The following is a 20,518-nucleotide window of genomic DNA, read 5'->3' on the forward strand; positions in this document are numbered from 1 at the left end:
CGCTACGTAATAGCCCAAAGTTGATGCATAAAAAGGGCGTTAAAACGCCAAAAAAAATATTATTCTTCTTTTTTTATTTTGAGATATTCATAACTAAAATTTAGAGTGAACAATTTATAACGGTTTGCAAATTGCTATTCGGCCATTTTTGAATTCGTTCTTTAATATTTACAGTCTTGAAACAATGTAAGCATACTTAATTGTTAACTTCTATGTCATCTGGTCTCTGATGGATAGTTTTTCGCATCGGCAATCATATACCATGTCTTCTTTATTTTATGTTTACATAAAGATCACTAATTAATAAGTAATTATTCAAATAACACAGATTTGTTGACATTACAATAATTAGCCTTTTTATCCCAAAAAGTGTGGGTGAAATATCCCCCTTGGGATGTATAGTTAGCCACATGATTGAATAGCAATGAAATATTCCAATTCACTGTGCTAATACACTACACTAAAATAATGTTTTCTATATTTGGATTGATTTAAATTTGAGATTACTAAAACTAGTACTGCGTTGTTATATTCAAAGACTTAAACCAAAGATTTATCATAAACAAGTAATTGTAGAAAAGAAAGCACTTGAATTTCTTACTCATCTGCCTGAATTTCACTCTCAAAGTTATCGGTCTAAAAAGGGGTCACTGCATTTCGAAATATTCATGTAAAGTACAGTTATTCATTTGCGCTTAAAAGAAATGATGCCCTTGCGTAATTTTACCGGTAAAATATATCAGATACGTTTAAATATTATTTGTATTTTTTGATACGAGGCTCTAAAAATGTTGTATTTACCACACGCCCTCAAAATAGGTAAGTGAGTTCAAACTCCGTTCTCATACAAAACTAAGAGTTAATGTTTGAGTTGATTATTAATAATTAAAATTAGTCTTATAATCAAAGATATTATCATTTCTATATTATATCTGAACATGTGCGGGAATATATCGTCAATTGTACGGAGAGCAACTGTAGACACGATATTGTGAAATGATGTTGCTTCGAAAGGATTCATTTGAGAGACTCACTTCCGGATAGCATACATGATATTTAAAGGCAATGACCAATACAAACATGTTTAAGTGTTTTAATCATACAATCTTGTACACTTTCTTTTAGATACTTGATAAGAAATAATATTGAAAATAATTACAGATGAAATAGACAAATTACAAACTGAATATTAAACAAAATTTGCATTTTTCAAACTTTCAACAAACAGAGTATATATATATAGGTCTATCTTTCTAATTTGCTGTTTTTACAATTAGGTGAAAAATGAACAAAAAAACACTATAGTTATTATTTGTAAACATTTTCTTATATTACGTAAAAGGTATTTGGCATGATATACTAAGCACATGATCAAGTTAATCTTGTCTATCATAGACGATCTTTTGGTACATTTAATTGAGTGTCCTTAAATTGGTAATTTTAGTTTCTTGTCGGTCAGTTTGATCTCATTTAATTACAAAGTATATATACTAAAGGTATATTGTTCAGTCTTCTTGCGTTTCAGAAGAAGTCGCCGTTGAAAGGAACACCATTCTCTGTTATCAATATTGATGTTTATTACAAATCAAAGACCAATGCCACTTCCTTGTTCATGTTTACTTAATGAATTGCAAGATATAGATAGTAATGCAAAACTTAAAAGCAAAATCAGTGAAATACATTATAAAAAAATTAATAACAATGGTTTGATGACAATAAAAAAAAGTTACAACACTGTTTAAATCCTCAATTTGTAAGCATGTCACAATAACGACAGCATTCGGCGTCGTCTGATGATGAACAACATCGACAAAATACGTTTAAAAAAGACGTGTATCCTTGTGCCGAGTTTTCGTTCTGTTGTCCCGAGTCTTCGTTTTGTTCTGATACAGTTTCTCTAGTACAAGATACACAACAGAGCGGGTCATTATCATTTGTACAGCATTCACAGCTGTCTGCTTCTTCTGACACAGGTTCCAAAATATTTTGACTTCGTTTACCGTTGTGCATTCTATATCGCCAATTTAATCCTTCCCATCCTCTCTTTAATTGTTCCAACGTTCCAGGATACATAACTCTACGACTAATCAAACCTATACCTTCCCATGCTCGTTTTGTTGGACGCCCACTGGCTTTCATCCAAGGCATATCCCATGCTTCCCAACCTCTTTTGACCGGTGAAATATTTGAGTCCACGTTATTTTGAGTGTTTTGTGAGGTGAGTAATGCATCCAGGTAATTTGTAGCCTCATTACTAAGGGACTCGACCAATGTCACTGAAATATAAATTGGAATGTTATTATAAAGTTCATCTATTAAACTCAAATTGAATAAACAATCAGTCTTTTCTAAAACTTCAATGTGATGCATGGTTAGTCTTTTTTTGTTTTAACATCGTCCTGCAAATAACAATCAGTCAATGAATATTTGTGACTTTCAGCATATGAAATAAATGTTAATGCCAATAAACTCATCATATATACCAGGACTAAATTTAGTATGTACGCCAGACGCGCGTTTTGTCTACAAAAAACTCATCAGTGACGCTCGAATCCAAAAAAGTTAAAAAGGCCAAATAAAGTATGAAGTTGCAGAGCATTGAGGACCAAAATTCCTAAACATTTTGCCAAATACAGCTAGGATAATCTATGCCTGAGGTAGAAAAGCCTTAGTATTTTAAAAGACATTTACTGTGTGTTTGTGACAATATAAATTTAAGCAGACAATTATAAACAACAAAATAAACATAATAAGTGATAAAGATTCATGCAAGTTTGCACATAAAGAATTCCTAGAAGAGTCATATAATGCTAAGTATTCGCTTTTTTTTTTAAGCCATATATTTTTACAGGTATATTGACTATAATTGTGTATATGTTATAGACCATTTGATTTTATTTTTACGAAGATGTAGTAATACAATTGTCAACTTTATTTTGTTGGTGCGAGAGATAGAAAATTCATAATAATGTTCAACAGACCTTCTTTAAAGGAGAAGTGGTGCAAGTAATTGAAATTTCACAATAATGTTTATAACAGACCTTCTTTAACGTAGAAATTAATGTATAAGAAAAGACAATATGTGTGTTGACCTTCTCTTGTCCATACAGACACACCAGACTATAATCATGCTAGTTGTCAGAATATATATTCATGACAAATTCTTAGTTTTGAATTAATACTGTCTAATGAACTGACTAATGAGATCATCTGTCATATGAAATCAAGTAATTATACGTCATCAAAACAGCTGACCAAAAGATATCTGACCAACGAGTGAATATTCACAGATTTACTGAATGCCGTTAAAAATATGTCTACGATTCTTAATTGATTTTCTATATAACTATTTTATCCAAAGTTATCAAGTTTATTCATTCGTTGCATATTCTTCAGCTCCTACATGTAGGTTATGTTTAAACATGGAGACGCCTCTAACGTCTGAATAGGGATAAATAATAATACACAAAAGATAACGATACGATCCGTAAATATCCTACGGGAAAAATAAATAAATGTAATCTGAAGCAAATGGTTTGTCGTTGAAAAATAGAGATATCATATTCATCGATTACAAAGTGGTGGTAAACTTTATATTATATCTGATTTAATTTCATCATTACGATCTTGGAGTTTTTATTTTCTCGTTACAAGCTTCATTCAAACACAAAAATATGTAAATGAAAATATAATCTTGTATAAGAGATCAAGAAAACACAATACTCGAAGGAACACATGTTTTAAAGCAAGACAATTAGGAGACGATTTTTATAAATTATGTATCTAAGTGTTAAAAGGGGGCGAAAGATATCAAAGGGATATTTAAACTCGTAAATCGAAAACCATCTGACAATACCATGACAAAAAAAAACGAAAAATAATGAAAATGCAAACAGTACATACTACACAACATAGACAAAATTAAAGATTGAGAGACACGAACCCGACCAAAAACCGTGGTTGATCTTAGGTGCTCCGGAACGTTTTTGAAATAAGGAGACGTGGTATGATCGCAGATAAGACACCAATTCTATAAACCTTAGGACAGAATTGTGAACAACATATATATTTCAAGTCATTATATTTGAACTGTTAACCATTTCATATTCTACTTTCGCATTTTATATGTTGCCTTTTTGTTAGAAAAAACCTCATCATTTTAGTAAAGATGTCCAGAAATCTACCAGTTTAGCATACACAGCGATTTACTACTGTTATTGCTGAAATATAAGCCATCTGAATTTGATTCACTGTGACAAATAAAGGCAACTGTAGTAAACCGAAAGTCATTTATCCATTAAGAGAAAACAATCCGGGTTACAAGCTTAAAGCGAGTGAAAAACATGAATTATAATAGGAAAAAGAACGGAACAACAGATCACTGAAGTGCAACAAAAACAAACACCAACATACATAAAAACAGACTATTTGATAAAAACTGTCATATTTCTTACTAGGTACACGACATTTAAAGAATAGATGGTGGATGGAAACTGATTTTTTCGCTAGCCAAACCTCCCTCTTATATGGTAATGTTTAAACGTATAGCTAACTTGACAAAACTATGTGACAGTAATACAGTACAAATAAACGCAAGATCATTCAGCACATATATATGCATAAATGAATAATTTAATAATTCATTTTAACCTGCAAACTAATGAATAACAACAACGGAAATCTTTCATTCACAATTGCACAGCACACCACAAATAAAGTTGTCTTTTTTTAACGTTTATATAATCTATAATTGTTTTACATTTAAATTAAACAGGATTTTAAAAATTACCATTATTTTCAAAACACTAGTCGAAATAATTATCATGGTCATGACGTTCTTGGAAAGCTATTTTAAAGAATGATGTGACAACGTCATAATTGTTAGGACTAACACAATCCTTTATGCACTGAAAATGGAGATTAATTCCACTGAACTGACAAATAAGACATATGTGAAATGTACCGAAAATATAGAACGCAAACGATAAGACAAAAACAACATCAAACTGAACCCACTGAAAAAACCTAACTAAATACCTGAATGGTTGATGTATAAATAGTTTTTAAATACCGAAACTTAGCAGACCGACCACTAAATGTTAAATTACTATCTAGGACGTCGTTAAAATGTTGTTAGTCAATTTAGATACAGACACATCGTATCGGCATACTCTGTTGGATCAGATAGAAAATGCACGAGCATAATGTATCAATCGAGATATGTTAGCACCATACGACGGGGCAGAAGGTATGATCCTGCAGATCAATTGGAAATTGATAATTGGGAAGTTGAAATCATTCCGTTCGCCATAGATTTTAGTGTGAAGTCGTCCATCGGTGTCAATATTGAGGAAAAAATCAAGGTATGACATAGTCCATCTAGTATCAGTAGTATTCTTCATTTCAAGTTCACTTGAATATGTAAAAAAAAAATGAAAACAACACGTGTAATAATTAATTGCGTCCGAAGCGCTTTTCTGAATTTACCTTCATCAGGAACGCTCGGGGACTGATAGTCCACCAGCAGAGGTAGTAATGTAAAGAAAAAATTAAAATAACACGTTAAATAATTTATTGCGTCCGAAGCGGTTAAAGATGCCAGTTCTGACTGAAATATAGGTTATTCAGTGAGAGGACTTCAATAATGTATATGAAAGTAAAATTTAAGAATTTCGTAAGGTGCGTTTTCTTTTTGTCCTTTAATAGAAGGTTCTAAATGAATTCTTCCCATACTAAAATATGAATAAACCAACTATTCTCAATAGTACTTTACTCTTAATTATCGAAAACACTAAATTCTTTGAGAACAATAGGGGCTGCTTTCAAATATTATACATTGTTTACGTGATTCATCAAATTTTAAAATATGTCATCTACAATTAAATGGATTTTATAGCTTTAACTAAAACATTTCATTTATTTCACATTAAAAGCATGTTTCGTTATGTTAGTTTTATCAGTTTAATGGGATTCATTTTATAATGTTAAAATACCAAATGACAATGAATACCATTTACATGTGGCATTTGCTTTCTTGGAGAAATTAAGTAGATTTTTTTTATTTGTTTAAATACCCTTTAGCTTCAGACGTAGTTTTTCCTTTTGACAATGTAAGTTTGACTTAAGATATGCATTGCATAGTTTGTATTTACATTTATATATTAGTAGCTTAAGGAAAAATAGGTTTCATTTAAATGTATCAAAAAGCAATAAAATTAGTCTGAAAAATGATATTACAAAAATAGTTCTGTTGTACTCATTTTTTTTATACAAGTATGTTGTTTACTAAAAACAATTATAATTCACAGAAAAAGAATTAGATAAGTTAAAAGAAAGAGTTTTAATAAATCAAAGTCTATATGACTAATTTGTTAACGCCGTCCAATCTGAAAGCTCATCTCCGCTCCGAAACATTAAGCGATAGGTGTCCGGTTGGAATAGATTTTTTTTTTAAACAAACAGCAAAAGATCTCTTACTAAAGCCACTGCTGTGAAATTTCAAAACAAAACAATATCGAAATCAAAGGGAAATTAGAATTGCAGGGAAGTCTATGAAACATGACAAAGCAAAACGCTCGAAAATAAAGTTACTTATTAAATAGTTCAAATCAAGAACGTCTTGAAATGTTATAAACTGTTTGTATCTAATATGTTACACTGTTTGTTAGTAAACACGTTAGTGTCAAATGTAAAAGGTAAGAAACAGGTCAGGTGTCGACAGGGGAAGTCCGGTAGCCGTGCGGTCTAAGATGATTATCTACTGTATCACAAGCCTGTTAAAACTGAAGTAGTAGGTAAAAGTTCCAAAAAAGTGGCAGGTGAGTTCGACTCCTAATATGAACTATAGTGCTGCAATTGGAGCTAAACATTAACAATTAATCAGATGTAATGGGATGCTGCATGAGTAAATAATAAAAAAAAATGATTTTGATTTTACAAAAGGCCAATTTATATAATTCAGTTAAAACAAAAACAGTAGAGACGCTTCAAATGATAAGACTGTTGATAAGAAATGGCAAGGCGTAAAACGAAAGACGACGAACAAACAATCAAGGCATCAGAACATGACACGAATTTATCATCAAATTTGAATCTTTACATTTTAGGACTTCTTGTTTAAATCATTTGAATTTCCCTTTCGGAGTGAGCCCTTAAATTATAAGTTGGCATCTGGTTTAACAGGAAAAAATGTTGAAAACATGTTACATAACATATTATCCATAGATTTATCACTCTTTGTAATGGAAACTAGGCCTTACACTGTCATTCATTTCAGGGCCTTTTATAGCTGACTATACAGTATGGGTTTTGCTCATTGTTGAAGGCATAACGGTGACCTATAGTTGTTAATTTCTGTGTCATTTTTGTCTCTTGTGGAGATCATTGGTTATCATACTACATCTTCTTTTTATATCTACTATAGGTAAAAGTATTCAAAGATTGTATTTTCTGAAAAAAATGTGTGTGTAATTATAAATAGGAGAAAAACACACACCAATCTTAGAAGCAACATATTTAATACATTTCGCCAACATTTGTAAATAATATACGTATTGAAATCAAAGCTAGGGATACTGATCCAACATTGAACTGAATGTAAAGTTAACATCCTGTATTGCTTCTTTATAGATATTAGTAGTTCGAGCGAAGAAATAAAATACGGAAGAAGTTGTCCAGATGTGCAAGTTAAATTGGTTGAAAGATAAACCTTGAAAATAATTGCGAAACAGACTACAATTGATAAAAACGTATATAATTACTATCTAAGAAGTCTTTTGATGTTATTCTAGATTACATGGTCCTTTTAATATAAAACTAGTTCAGACATGCTTTGTGCTAGTGAACTTTGTAATTTTTTATTGAAATTATTTTTTAAATTCAGCAGGTAATATACAACAGTTCAGAAGACGAGGAAAGAAAATTTCCATGGAAATAACGAGAATTATTAACAATTATGCTTAGCAATTTGCCAAAACTCAACGTATTGCATACTTGAAATGAATAATGTCATGCTGATATAACAAACAATTTTGAATGGATAAATTCTATTTTGCGAAAATAATAAAACTAAAAGTATAAGCTCATTATATATTACATGATTAAAGTCATGGGATTCTTTTTTATTCTGAAAATTTAAAAGTGTCTGGTGATGACAACTATTTACTTTATTTTTCACATATCTAAATTTGTCTTTCTAATATATTTCTATCCCCTATGCCATTTTTAAAATTATATGTGCATTTGTCATTATCTTTGTTGCCGATGTAATGCATTGGTTTCAGAGACTATAGATATATATATAGCAAATAGCATTTATGGTTTTATCAATTCGCGATTCCAAATATGCAATGGTTGTAATTTCGTTATGTTGTGTTCAAGATATTATTTCAAACTATAAATTTGACAAGAGTTTAAGTTGAGTCTAAATATGACAAAAGGAAATTCCAAACAACAAAATAAACTTATTCGAATTGTAAATCTATTGATTTTAGACACTTATCAAATTCGTTCTGTACAAAAAAAATATTTCAAAGCAAAATTGAACAAAACAGGTTCATTTAAAAAAAATGTGTTAGAATGGTCTATAGCATCAACTTATATACTCTCTAAAGGGAAAACACCTTGGAAAACTACAACGTATTCATTTCAAATAAGACGAAGATATTAAGTTTGCTATTCATACCACCAATAAAGAGTAGTTACAACGTATCATGCAAATAGAGATAAGATTTGAAATGATCTTTATCCACCTGTTTTTATTACAATAATTATAAAAGGAAACCATAAGGGTATCCCCCACTTACAATAAGAAGTAAAGGTATAACATAAAATGGACAAAACTACAAATTAGCATTTTGTTGACTTCTTGACTATGTGTAAATGTTGTTCGTTGTTGGTTGCCTTTGTGTGTACGTCTTATTTGTTTTCGTAAGAGTCGCGTGTGTATGGGTGATGTTGAACTGTATTATTTTATGATTCCTCATTTTTATTATGTAATATTTGGATTGATTAGCTTATGGTTCCTTAACGCCTAGCAATAAACACAATGTGTATATTGAGGTCACTAACTTGTTAATAAGATTCCTGAAACAGACATCGACAGCACCGACATTAATTTTTTCTCAGAACTTTAATTTTAATAGATGTTTTGAAATGTTACGTAGTGTTACTAATATGACACAAATGGTACGAAGCAATTAATCAAATTTATAATTTTTGATCAGTTAATGAACTTTTATTCGAACATAACCAGTCATTCTCATGATAAGTTAATTGGTTTGTTAACTGGGAAAAATTAATTTATTGAGAATTCTGAAATGCCAATCTAGAAGATTAAATTTAAAAAACAAAAACAAACACATTTACTGTTTCACGATATCAATACCAATGCATTATAACTTGTAAACTGAAATAAAAAATTCAAAATGATTAGAGAACAAATTGGAGCGATTGTCATATTTCTGCCGTGGTAGGCGTTGTCTGATTCATGAAACCTTGGTTTTAATTTGTTTCACATCGTCTTATATTCCTTTCGACAGTCAATATATGTCAAGGACAAACTATATAACTTTGAATATTCTTAGGCCATTATAAACTTTACACGTCAACAAAAAAAAACCTAAGGAAAATGAGTAAAAGACTGTCATGCGCATTCAGTATTTATGTTATCATTCGGTGGGCATAGCATTGGATATAACAGCTATATGCCCATACTTTGGTATTCATGCGTATTGTTATCATTCTTTCATTTATTGCTATCCATACTACAACATATTGCTTGCTCTCGTGGGAAAAGAATAAAGACAGTCACGAGGATCACAAAAATTGCAACTATTCGGACATGAAATGGCTAACCTTTCAAACTTTCATATACTAGTTGTTATAAACTTCTCTATGGTGTATGGTTTTGATAATTTTTCATTAAAGGCTGAATTGTCTTTTTCTCTTTTTGTTCGGTTTATTGTTTGTTCATATCAATTAAAAAATTAAATTTTGATCGTACGTTTTTTTTACGTAACGGTGATCTGAAATTTGGTAGTGATTAGAAAAAGGAAAACGGCATTTGTACTACTTTGATACTGTATAAGAAATGAAAATAACACTTGAAAGCCAAGATTTTATACTTTTATAGATACGTAATGAACTAGATAAGTGAAAGAGGAAGTAAAAGAATCGAAAAAGTATGAAATCAAATGATAAAAACAACGACATAATTTTTTAACATTCATAACGGATTAAAGCAGAGAAGCAATTAATCAAATTAATAATTTTAATGAGTTCAATGACTCTTATTTCGAAAATATTAAGTCGTTCTCGTGATAAGTTAATTGGTTCGTTGAGTGGAAAAACTAAAACATAGATAATTTGAAATGCCTCAAACTAACCACTCTAGAGGATAAAATTTAAAATAATGAAAGTTAAACAAAATTCATAGTTTCGTTATATCGAGGTCAAAGCAATTAAACTAGTAAAGTCTGATAAAACAATTCAAATTATATCAGTACACACCAGAGTGATTGTCATATATCCGCCGTTATAGGCGCTGTCTGATTCACGAAGTCATTGGTTTCTATTTGTATCGCATCCTAGCATTTACTTGATAGTCGAAAACATGTCAAGGAAAAGCTAAATAGAAGATATCAAGTCGATTGTAATATTTACACGTCAACACCAAACACCAAAATAAAGGAAAAGGAAAATAAATCAAACAACAGTCCATAGTGATAAACTAACGGAGAAACTCAACAAATAGGCATGTTATTTAAACTAAGTTTTATTTTAGACTCCCCCCCATTAACACAATTTAGAGATACAAAATAAAATCTCGATTTTATACACTGTATTGAATTTATTGGCGCATTAGAATTACTGCATTTCAAACTTTTAAATGGCGAAGTTGAAATCATCTCTTCGTAAAAAAAATTTACGGACGCATTCACGAGTTGGTTGACTTTTCATAAATGTGAACTACCGAATAAGACTATTCTCTATAAGACTGTTATCTCATAAGCAACATGACGATCCCACATGTGGAGCAGGATCTGCTTACCCTTCCGAAGCACCTGAGATCTTATTCTATAGTTTTCTATGTTGTGTCATGTGTACTATTGTTTGTCTGTGTGTCTATTTTCGATCTATGAGTTTGACTGTCCCTCTTGTATCTTTTGTTCCTCTTCTAAAGCAAAAAAAATAAATAACAAAAACGCCAAACTCACAGGACAATTCTAGACGATAAGTCCCTAAGCAAATGGCAAAATCAAACGATCAAATTATCCAAAGAATGGATAACAACTGATGAGACGTGTCACGGTACTTGTCTATCCCAAATTCATGTATTTGGTTTTGATGTTATATTTGTTATTCTCGTGGGATTTTGTCTGATGCTCGGACCATTTCTGTGTGCGTTACATTTTAATGTTATGTCGTTGTTCTCTTATATCTAATGCGTTTCCCTCGGTTTTAGTTTGTTACCCCGATTTTGTTTTGTCCAAGGATTTATGAGTTTTGAACAACGGTATATACTACTGTTGCCTTTCTTTATCTATACCTGACTTAATCCAGGCTTTATCTTTTGTAGAAAATGGTTCCTCAGACCAGGTTTTATAGCTAGTTAAACCTATTACGTGTAACGATAGTTTACAAAACTTTAATTTTTTGAAATAATAAGGCTTTACTATCTCGGGAATACATTACCTTAGCTAAATTTGGCACATTTTTATTAATTTAAGGTCCTCAATGTTGTTGAACTTCGCACTTTGTTTGGCCTATTAAACTTTTTTATTCGAGCGTCTTTTATGAGTCTTTTGTAGACGAAACGGGCATCTAGTATCTATGATGAGTTTATTTGCATCAAATTAAATCAAATTGACAACGATGTGTGAACAAAACAAACAGACATAATAGGTAACAATGTCAAAAATAGGGGTACAAGAGTTATAAAAATCATATATCTGACAATGACGTTAAAACTTGGTTTAAATGAAAGCCAGATAAGGTAATCTGTTCTTGAAGTAGAATTTACTTATACACCAAACTTATGTAATCTACTTATATGTCCTGACATCAAAACATTGTGTTCACGTAATGACCTGGTATATCAAGATGAAGTGTCTTTGGTGTTTAAGTGAACGTTGTAGAGTTTAAATTGATAATCGAACATATATTCGTACTATAAACTAAAACTACAATGCATTTGGGATATGTTAAACCTTCCACAACATCTGATAACACTATCGATTCTGGTGGGAGTTTTAATAGCTGAAAAGTATTAATTTTAAGTATTCTCATAAATTAAACCAATGTTGTTGTATCTTCTATCCGTTTCGTTACTTTCTGATTTATGCTTTGTATTCGTTTAGATAAATTTTTAATGGGATAGGAACAGAGATGATACCGACTTATAAAAATAATATTCTTGACTTGTTCAGGGCCCTGGGGAAAGAGTTAGAAAAACGATGTTGTTGTTTAATAATGAACTGCTTAATTTTGTATTGGTCCTGTCTAATACTTGTTTATATCAACTGTTAATATTGATAAATAGGTGATTTTTAATTTGGTAATAAGTTAGGGTTTCAAAAGGACATCTTTTAGTTCACTTCTGGAATAATGTACTGTAGTTATTGTGTGATACAGCAAGACATAAGGCAGTCGAAAACAAACTGACAATGACATGGCCAAAAAAAAAAAGGTTTAACAGAAAAACAAAAGTACACAGTCACAAAACAAAACACAGAAAACAAAAAACTGAGCCACTCAACAAAAACTGGGGGTGATATCAGATGCTCTAGTAAGGTAGGCAGAGCCTGCTCCACATGTGGTACTCTATGAAATATGGGCGGCGTGGGCACTTTGTTAAGATTTTCTCCATTAAGAAAACTTAAACCCAAACATGTCTATGTCAGGGATGTTCACCTAGTTGTATACGTAAATGAACAACAAGACTGAAAGAATAATGTACAAATAAAGGCAACAGTAGTATACCGCTGTTCAAAACTCATAAATCCATGGACAAAAAACAAAATCGGGGCAACAAACCAAAACCGAGGGAAACGCATTAAATATAAGAGAAGAACAACGACACAACACCGAAACGCAACAGCACACAGAAACGGACCAAGCAACAGACAATACACCACGAGAATAACAAATATAACATCAAAACCAAATACATGAATATGGGATAGACAAGTACCGTGCCACGTCTTATCTCAAAAATAAGAGAAAACAGAAACGACTCAACGTTAAAATGCAACACACACACAGAAACGAACAAAATTATAACAATGACCATCTTCCTGACTTGGTACAGGACACTTTTAAAGGGGAATAAAAGTGGTGGGTTGAACCTGGTTTTAAGGCATGCCAAACCTCACACTTTAATGGCACAGTTAAATATAACATTGAAATGAAAACAAAATATTACAGGACTACAATACAAATAAAAAGCAGAACATATTAGACAAAGAAAAGCATGATTAATAGATAACAAAAAGCATCAGGTTTAAAATTCAATACGCCAAAAACGCGTCTAGTGAATATGAAAGAGATATACATAATGAAACTGAAGTAAAAACTAATTACAGAAAACTAAACCCGAATACATAACGCCCAGATCGAAAGTGAAAAAAGTACAAAGTTGTACAGCACTGAAGATCAAAAGTTGAAAAGGTTTTTCTAAATACGGCATTGTATTATGCCCGGGATAAGAACACTATTATATAGAACGATTCATGCTATTGCAAACAGTTAATTTTAACAAATGAATGTGAAAGATATATTTATAATGAAACTAAAGTATTAACTTATTACAGAAAACTAAACCCGAATACATGATGCCAAGTTCAATACAGCATAGACACACCAGAATCAGTCCAGGCGTTAACGCAATTAAAAAATGACGTCACATACGATGGCGAAAAGGCAAACGTTATGCTACATTTGAATTTATAAAATTATAAACAGCATGACGTCACACATGAATCCTGGTACTTTTGATAACTATGAAAAACTATAATTTAACAGTGAGCTAGAATTATGATTGTTTTAAGATAATATTAAAACTAAATACTGATAATTCATTAAAACAAAATGCATATTGCAATACTTATTAATAGCAATTAACTGTAATATATATATGTCCAGTTTGTTATGAATCCATCTTCAAACGTAATTAATCAAAATTTTACAAAATTTTACTTCAGAAAAGTTTTTAGTTCATTTAATTCCTTTATCAGTCAGGAAAATGTATACATGGTAATTCTAAAATTATAAACATGTAGATCTGTTTCATGTGTAGATCTTGTATAAATTCGATAATCACGGTTGCTACACATGAAAAAATACCAAACTCAAAGGAAAATTAACTAGAGGCTCTTAAGAGCCTGTGTCGCTCATTTTGGTCTATGTGCATATTAACCAAAGGACACAGATGGATTCATGACAAAATTGTGTTTTGGTGATCGTGTTGTGTTTGTAGATCTTTCGTCAGAACATTCTTGCAAAACGTAATACTAAAAATAAATGAAAGACTGAAAGTATAATTATATACATAATATCTTAAATTATGTTATATGAATTGAAGGCGCAATTACTACATAAGTAAGCCGCCTTCCAAAACCAATAACAACAACAACATTCTTGCTTCTTACAATTATCTCATTTTATAATGAACTTGTTTAACCCCGCCAAATTATTTATGTATGTGCCTGTCCCAAGCCAGGAGCCTGTAATTCAGTGGTTGTCGTTTGTTTATGTGTTACATATTTGTTTTCGTTCATTTTTTTACACAAATAAGGCCGTTAGTTTTCTCGCTTGAATTGTTTTACATTGTCTTATCGGGGCCTTTAATAGCTGACTATATGCGGTATGGGCTTTGCTCATTTTTGAAGGCCGTACGGTGACCTATAATTGTTAATGTTTGTGTCATTTTGGTCTTTTGTGGATGGTTGTCTCATTGGCAATCATACCACATCTTCTTTTTTTATATTGGCCCATTAGTTACAGAGAAAAATATTTTGTTAAAATTAACAAACATTTGCATAATTTACAAAATTATGTTCATGTTGACTTATTTGTGGATCTTACTTTGCTGAACATTATTGCTGTTCACAGTTTATCTCTATCTCTAATAATATTCAAGATAATAACCAATATTAACACATATTGCTAAAATGACAACACTACGTTACAGAAATACACCACAAACACCCGCAAAAACACTCATCACAGAAAAACGCACAAACAAATACAATAATCATCGACACAACATGTTAACCGCAGTACAACAACGAACTTATTAAATCAACGACAAGCATCACAAATAGTGATACACTTACGTAACCAACATTTAGTCTCGATTTTTTTTTTTACAATATCTTGAAAATACCAGTCCAAGCAAGATATGTTTCACAAATTAATAAGCATTGAAGTTGCTATCTTAAAGGCAACTGAAAATGACTCCCTACATTTATTGAGTACTTATTTGTATACTGTTATAAATCACCAAATCACTGTGTCTGATGTTGTATCTTTAATTACTCATAAGAAAAACGATCAGTATAATTTAATTCAGACTTTCAACCTTAAATAATAACCTTTGGTATCCACTTTGTGAAATTTGCGAATATAATGATTGTGACAAATGGTTAACATTGTGTCTAATATGTATTTATGAATGTAATTAACGTATGGTCAACGTACAAAGACATCATGCAAATAACAAATGACCAACATAACGGATACGTCGTCTCAGTGACTACTAATATATGTGTAATTGGTAGAATGAATTTAAGAGAATTATCATATACTTCATTTTATGGCATTTTTTACTAGATTTATCCAAATGTCATCATTGAAAAGACATTAATCATCAAGTTGTGACCGTCATTTCATATTTATTAAGTACAAAGTAGATGATACTGCAATGGTGAAGTAGCTTTATTCTACTACATTAGCAACATTATTGCACAAAATGTATTCCTTTGTTACCAATACAATGTTTTATCGCTTAAAAGCATCATATTCAATTGACAGCTTATACCAATAACATATTCTATACTTGGTATTGCAATACATTGATTTTATTCAATTTATAAAGTTTAGGAATTGAATTTGAGAAACCTGTATAATCTTTCTTTTTGCTGAGTTAATGAATATGTTTCTTTCTATTTCTAGCATTTCTTCAGATAGTTCGATTACATACTTTTTGTATGATATGATCCTAGTTTTTTCGGATGTAAATCTAAGATTATTCTAATAGCCACAAAAAAAATCTTTGACATTAACTGCAGAAAAAACATGCATTTCTATAATGGTTTAATTTTTAAATTGTTATTTGGATGGAGAGTTGTCTCATTGGAACTCACACCACATCTTCCTATATATATTTCTAGAAAGACAAAGCCATGTACATCAGAACCTAAATGATAGTAACATATATAATATTTGGAAATTTAATGTATATAAGAACTACAAGTTTACTTTAAACTCAATTAAAACAGTCCTATTTAGGTAGTATTATATTTCTATTTGTGATTTATTTGACACAGAAAAAACATCAAATGTAAAGATTAACTCAAAACTTTAAACTCTATACTTTCAGACTTCCTTCTGTAATTGCATCATGTATATGTTGTGTACAAGTTATCATTTTGTACAAATTATAGGTTTAATTCACCATTTTCTACATAAGAAAATGACTGTTTCAAGTCAGGAATATGACAGTTTTTCTCCATTCGTTTGATGTGTTTGAGCTTTCCATTATGGGACTTTCCGTTTTGAATTTTTCTCGGAGTTTTTGTAATTTTACTTTTTACTATATTTATTATCAATGCAGTTGAACTAAATCTCAGCAATTGGTGTTTTTTTATATTCCTTATTTGCAAATCAAAATATTTACATAAATCAGATAGTACATTTTTTTTAGAAAAGAAACAATATTTTTAACTGATTTTTTTTATAGATTTGTTTTCTCTAATAAACAGCACAAATACATTTTAACATGTAATGCCACATTCTTAATTCCAGTTACTAATTAGCAATTTTATTTACCATGGCGTCAAATACGCAAAAGTTGATCGAATGCACATGAACGTTGATAATATTGTCTTTGATTATGTATATAATGACACAACTAAGAATAATTTGGACCTTTTATGTGAACTGACTGACAATGAACAGTAAAACAATATTTGCCAGTCTCCTTATACATGTTATATTATTAAGGGCATTACAATACTTTTGTTTTATGAAACATTTCGATGTTTGTCTTTAAACTCGGTTTATCCTTTAACTAATTTTAAAGAGACATTCATTGTCGAAATGGACATCTAATGCAGCAAAATATGTTATATGTATTTTATTGGGATGTATGTTTTAGACCTCTAGTATTGATAAGGACATGTCGCCAATAAATACCACTCTACGTCTGGACTTTAGACTATGATTAATCAAGAGACCATTACATGCAGGTCTAAGTCATGGGAAATGATCACGATAAAGAATAATGTAACTAGCTTTAACTTTTAACGATTTTAGTTATAATTTTTTCATAATTTTCATTATTTTTCATAAAATGCTGGTAAAATTAAAAGACTCGAAAACAATTCCAATAGCACATATTGGTTAAGGAAACTTCCGAAAATGGGCTTGTATCATTCTAAGACCTTTGACAAATGTTTACATATAAAGAGAGATATAAGTAAAGCATACTTACTTGTATGGAATAGGTAAAGGCAAACCAAGAAAAACATTGCACCTTTTCTTCTGAAAATGGAAACAAAGACTTCAATGTATCTACTGATGTTTTACTAAAGCTGTAAATGTACTTCTAATCAACTTTCAATGGCGTCTTAAAATTATTGTTTTGATGTGAAAAAATGGAACAGTCTACGATTATTTTTTATCTGACGATGTTATTATGTTACATATCAAATAACAAAGAACTATATATGAAATAAACATCCGTTAAAGGTATCATTTTAAAAGAAATCTATATGTAATTTCTTGGACAGATTAATAATTTCATGTTTATAGCCATAGACACTCATGTGTATGCTTACTTACGAAATCTGTTGGAATGCAGTTCATTTACATTGTTTTGAATTTTCGAGTATGTTTGAAAGAAATACAAAAGTTAAAATGGTTAAAAATAAATTAATAAATAAGTGAATATCAAATTTGGTTTGAATATGAATATTAAATAGAATTTATAAACACTGACTTGTTGATCTTTTATCAAAACACCTTTATGGTAGTGAATAAGTTTTAAAATAAAGTAATATTTCAAACTTGAAAAATGTGGTATTTACCTGCTAAAAGCGTAAGTCCACATCTTCATTAGCTGGCTGTTTTTATAATGAATGCTTGCTTCATTACTATCCTTATGTGTGGGGGATACCTGCAATTACGTTGTCATTCCTGTCTGTAACGTCAAAAAATTCTCACGCGATATTTAGTAGTCCTCTGTTCTTTGGTATTTCTCTATCTGATATTGCGTTCCTGATATAAATGAATAATTTAATATTATTGGAGGAGTGACAAACTCACTCACACATAATAAATCTAAAAAACACTGAATTTCTACTAGTTCTTCCTTTCGCTTCAGCAGCTTTTTTCTATAATTTGATAAATGCGAAAGAAATGTAGGCAATTAAAGGAATATTTAGTTTCGTATAAAATCATTTAATATTTCATATGGTATATTGGTTTGTTTAATATCATTTTATTTCTTAAAGATGGAAAAGTTATCGATAACATATATAGCTATTTTGTGAACATGCTTTAAGTTAATGGTAGCATACAAACCTTGTCGTGTCAACTGTTTTCCCGTGCCCTGAATTATGAGTTTGCTTATAACACCTTATTGAAAGATTTTACCTTTATGAGAATTCGAAACGCAAATATTAAAGGTCGACATTGAAAAATATTCCAGTATTACTCTTGGAAAATGATAGTAAAACTCATTTCATAAATAAGGAATTCTATTAATGGCTAAACAATGAGATGAAAGCGATAAAAACATTGTTTAATATGATTTATTTGATTTTTATATCTTAATTTCCTTGTGGTACCTTCTATTGTAATTACTTTATTACAAGTTTTAATTCACTTTTCGTTCTTAGTTTTCCTGGCAGCATATGTTTCTTATTTTTTTGTATGTTATCTGAAAAAGTAGAAATATGAGTGAATAAAAGAAAATGATAAAACTCCATTCAAATCATATATCCATCACTTTATTGTTTTACACAAATTTATTTGAAAAAGTTTAGGATATGTCTATTCCTTATTATACTTTTATATTAACAGCATGACCATTCATTATAATTAGTTTTCATTTGTACAATGCTTTGAAATAGGAAGCATGCAAGTCTTTATTTAATCAAGTACATGCTTCATTACCATGTTTGGTTGTTTTCTTTATACATTACTTCATAATGCAATTCTTACAACAGTCCAAAAATCAAAGAATCTGAAAACAATTGTTTTTGAAATAGAGGACGTAAAATTTGAACGAGCTATAAATTATGATTTTTGTTACATCTTAAATAAGTACCGAAACCCAACAAAGGTAACCAAAAGTGGTCTTAACCGTAAAGGTTGTTAACATACAAAGTCAACAAAAGAACACAACTACATGTAGTTTAAGATTATAAATTTTTTATACATTGTGACTTGGATGGAGAGTTGTATCATTGGCTCTCATACCACATCATCTCATTTATAAACGTAATTACATATAGTCTATAAATCAAGAACATCATGTATTATTTGTGAAATTGATACGAAATATTCATCAAAAAGGTCTTGATATCTTCCAATTTACTTTTGAAGAAAAAGAACGAAAGATCTTTGACATCATAGTAGTTCGTCAATTTTCTGCTACGTTTTATAAAGTCTGAGTAGCAGCTGCAAGCTCTGGAATACCGAATGTGTTAGGTATATATACCGGTATCCCATATGTCAATTTTGAGGTATAAGTTTTAACATGAGGTAGAGGGCGTATTGTGTGTTGTTTCTTTAATTTCAAGTTCAGGAGTACTAAAAGTCTGTAAAGTATAATAAGTAGCGTACATAATCTTTGATTTTCCTTAACTAATAGGGAAAGAGTATGTTTTTATTTTTTAATTGTAAGTTTTATATTGCGTAATCATCTCTTATGCAATCTTATTTTTACCATGGATGACTATTGCACTTACAACGTCTAAATTATTGTCTTATCCGGCATAGTATAAAATGTTCACAAAACTTGCTTCGTATTGATAGTTACGAAATTTGTACATAGCAGATGATGATTATGTAACAAAATGTAAAATTGAATACAAAGTCGGTAGCTGAAAATTGGACTATTAGTTGAAATTAGAAATGTCAGATTTATATATGTAACAACTTAATGATAGTGTGCTGTAAAGAATTTTTTTTTATAAATATATAAGGTTAATAATGATGTGTACATTGAATCAGAATGAATATTTTTTTTTAACAAAAAAATGATTAATACCGTTCTTAAACAAAATATTTG

At 30.3% G+C, this 20,518-nt stretch overlaps 1 protein-coding gene across 1 annotated transcript; it reads right to left on the reverse strand.

The window, feature by feature from the left end:
• Window positions 1-1,079: 1,079 nt before the first annotated feature.
• LOC134726991 (uncharacterized) lies at window positions 1,080-18,490 on the reverse strand. The gene is made up of 3 exons (XM_063591378.1): window positions 18,309-18,490; window positions 17,714-17,763; window positions 1,080-2,276 (listed from the first exon to the last, which is right to left on the reverse strand). The coding sequence occupies exons 1-3, from the start codon at window positions 18,335-18,337 to the stop codon at window positions 1,747-1,749; spliced, it is 609 nt and encodes a 202-aa protein (XP_063447448.1). The 5' UTR covers window positions 18,338-18,490; the 3' UTR covers window positions 1,080-1,746.
• Between the last annotated feature and the right edge of the window lie 2,028 nt (window positions 18,491-20,518).

This window comes from Mytilus trossulus, chromosome 7, assembly GCF_036588685.1.
Source record: "Mytilus trossulus isolate FHL-02 chromosome 7, PNRI_Mtr1.1.1.hap1, whole genome shotgun sequence".
In the NCBI taxonomy this organism is placed as follows: Eukaryota; Metazoa; Mollusca; class Bivalvia; order Mytilida; family Mytilidae; genus Mytilus; species Mytilus trossulus.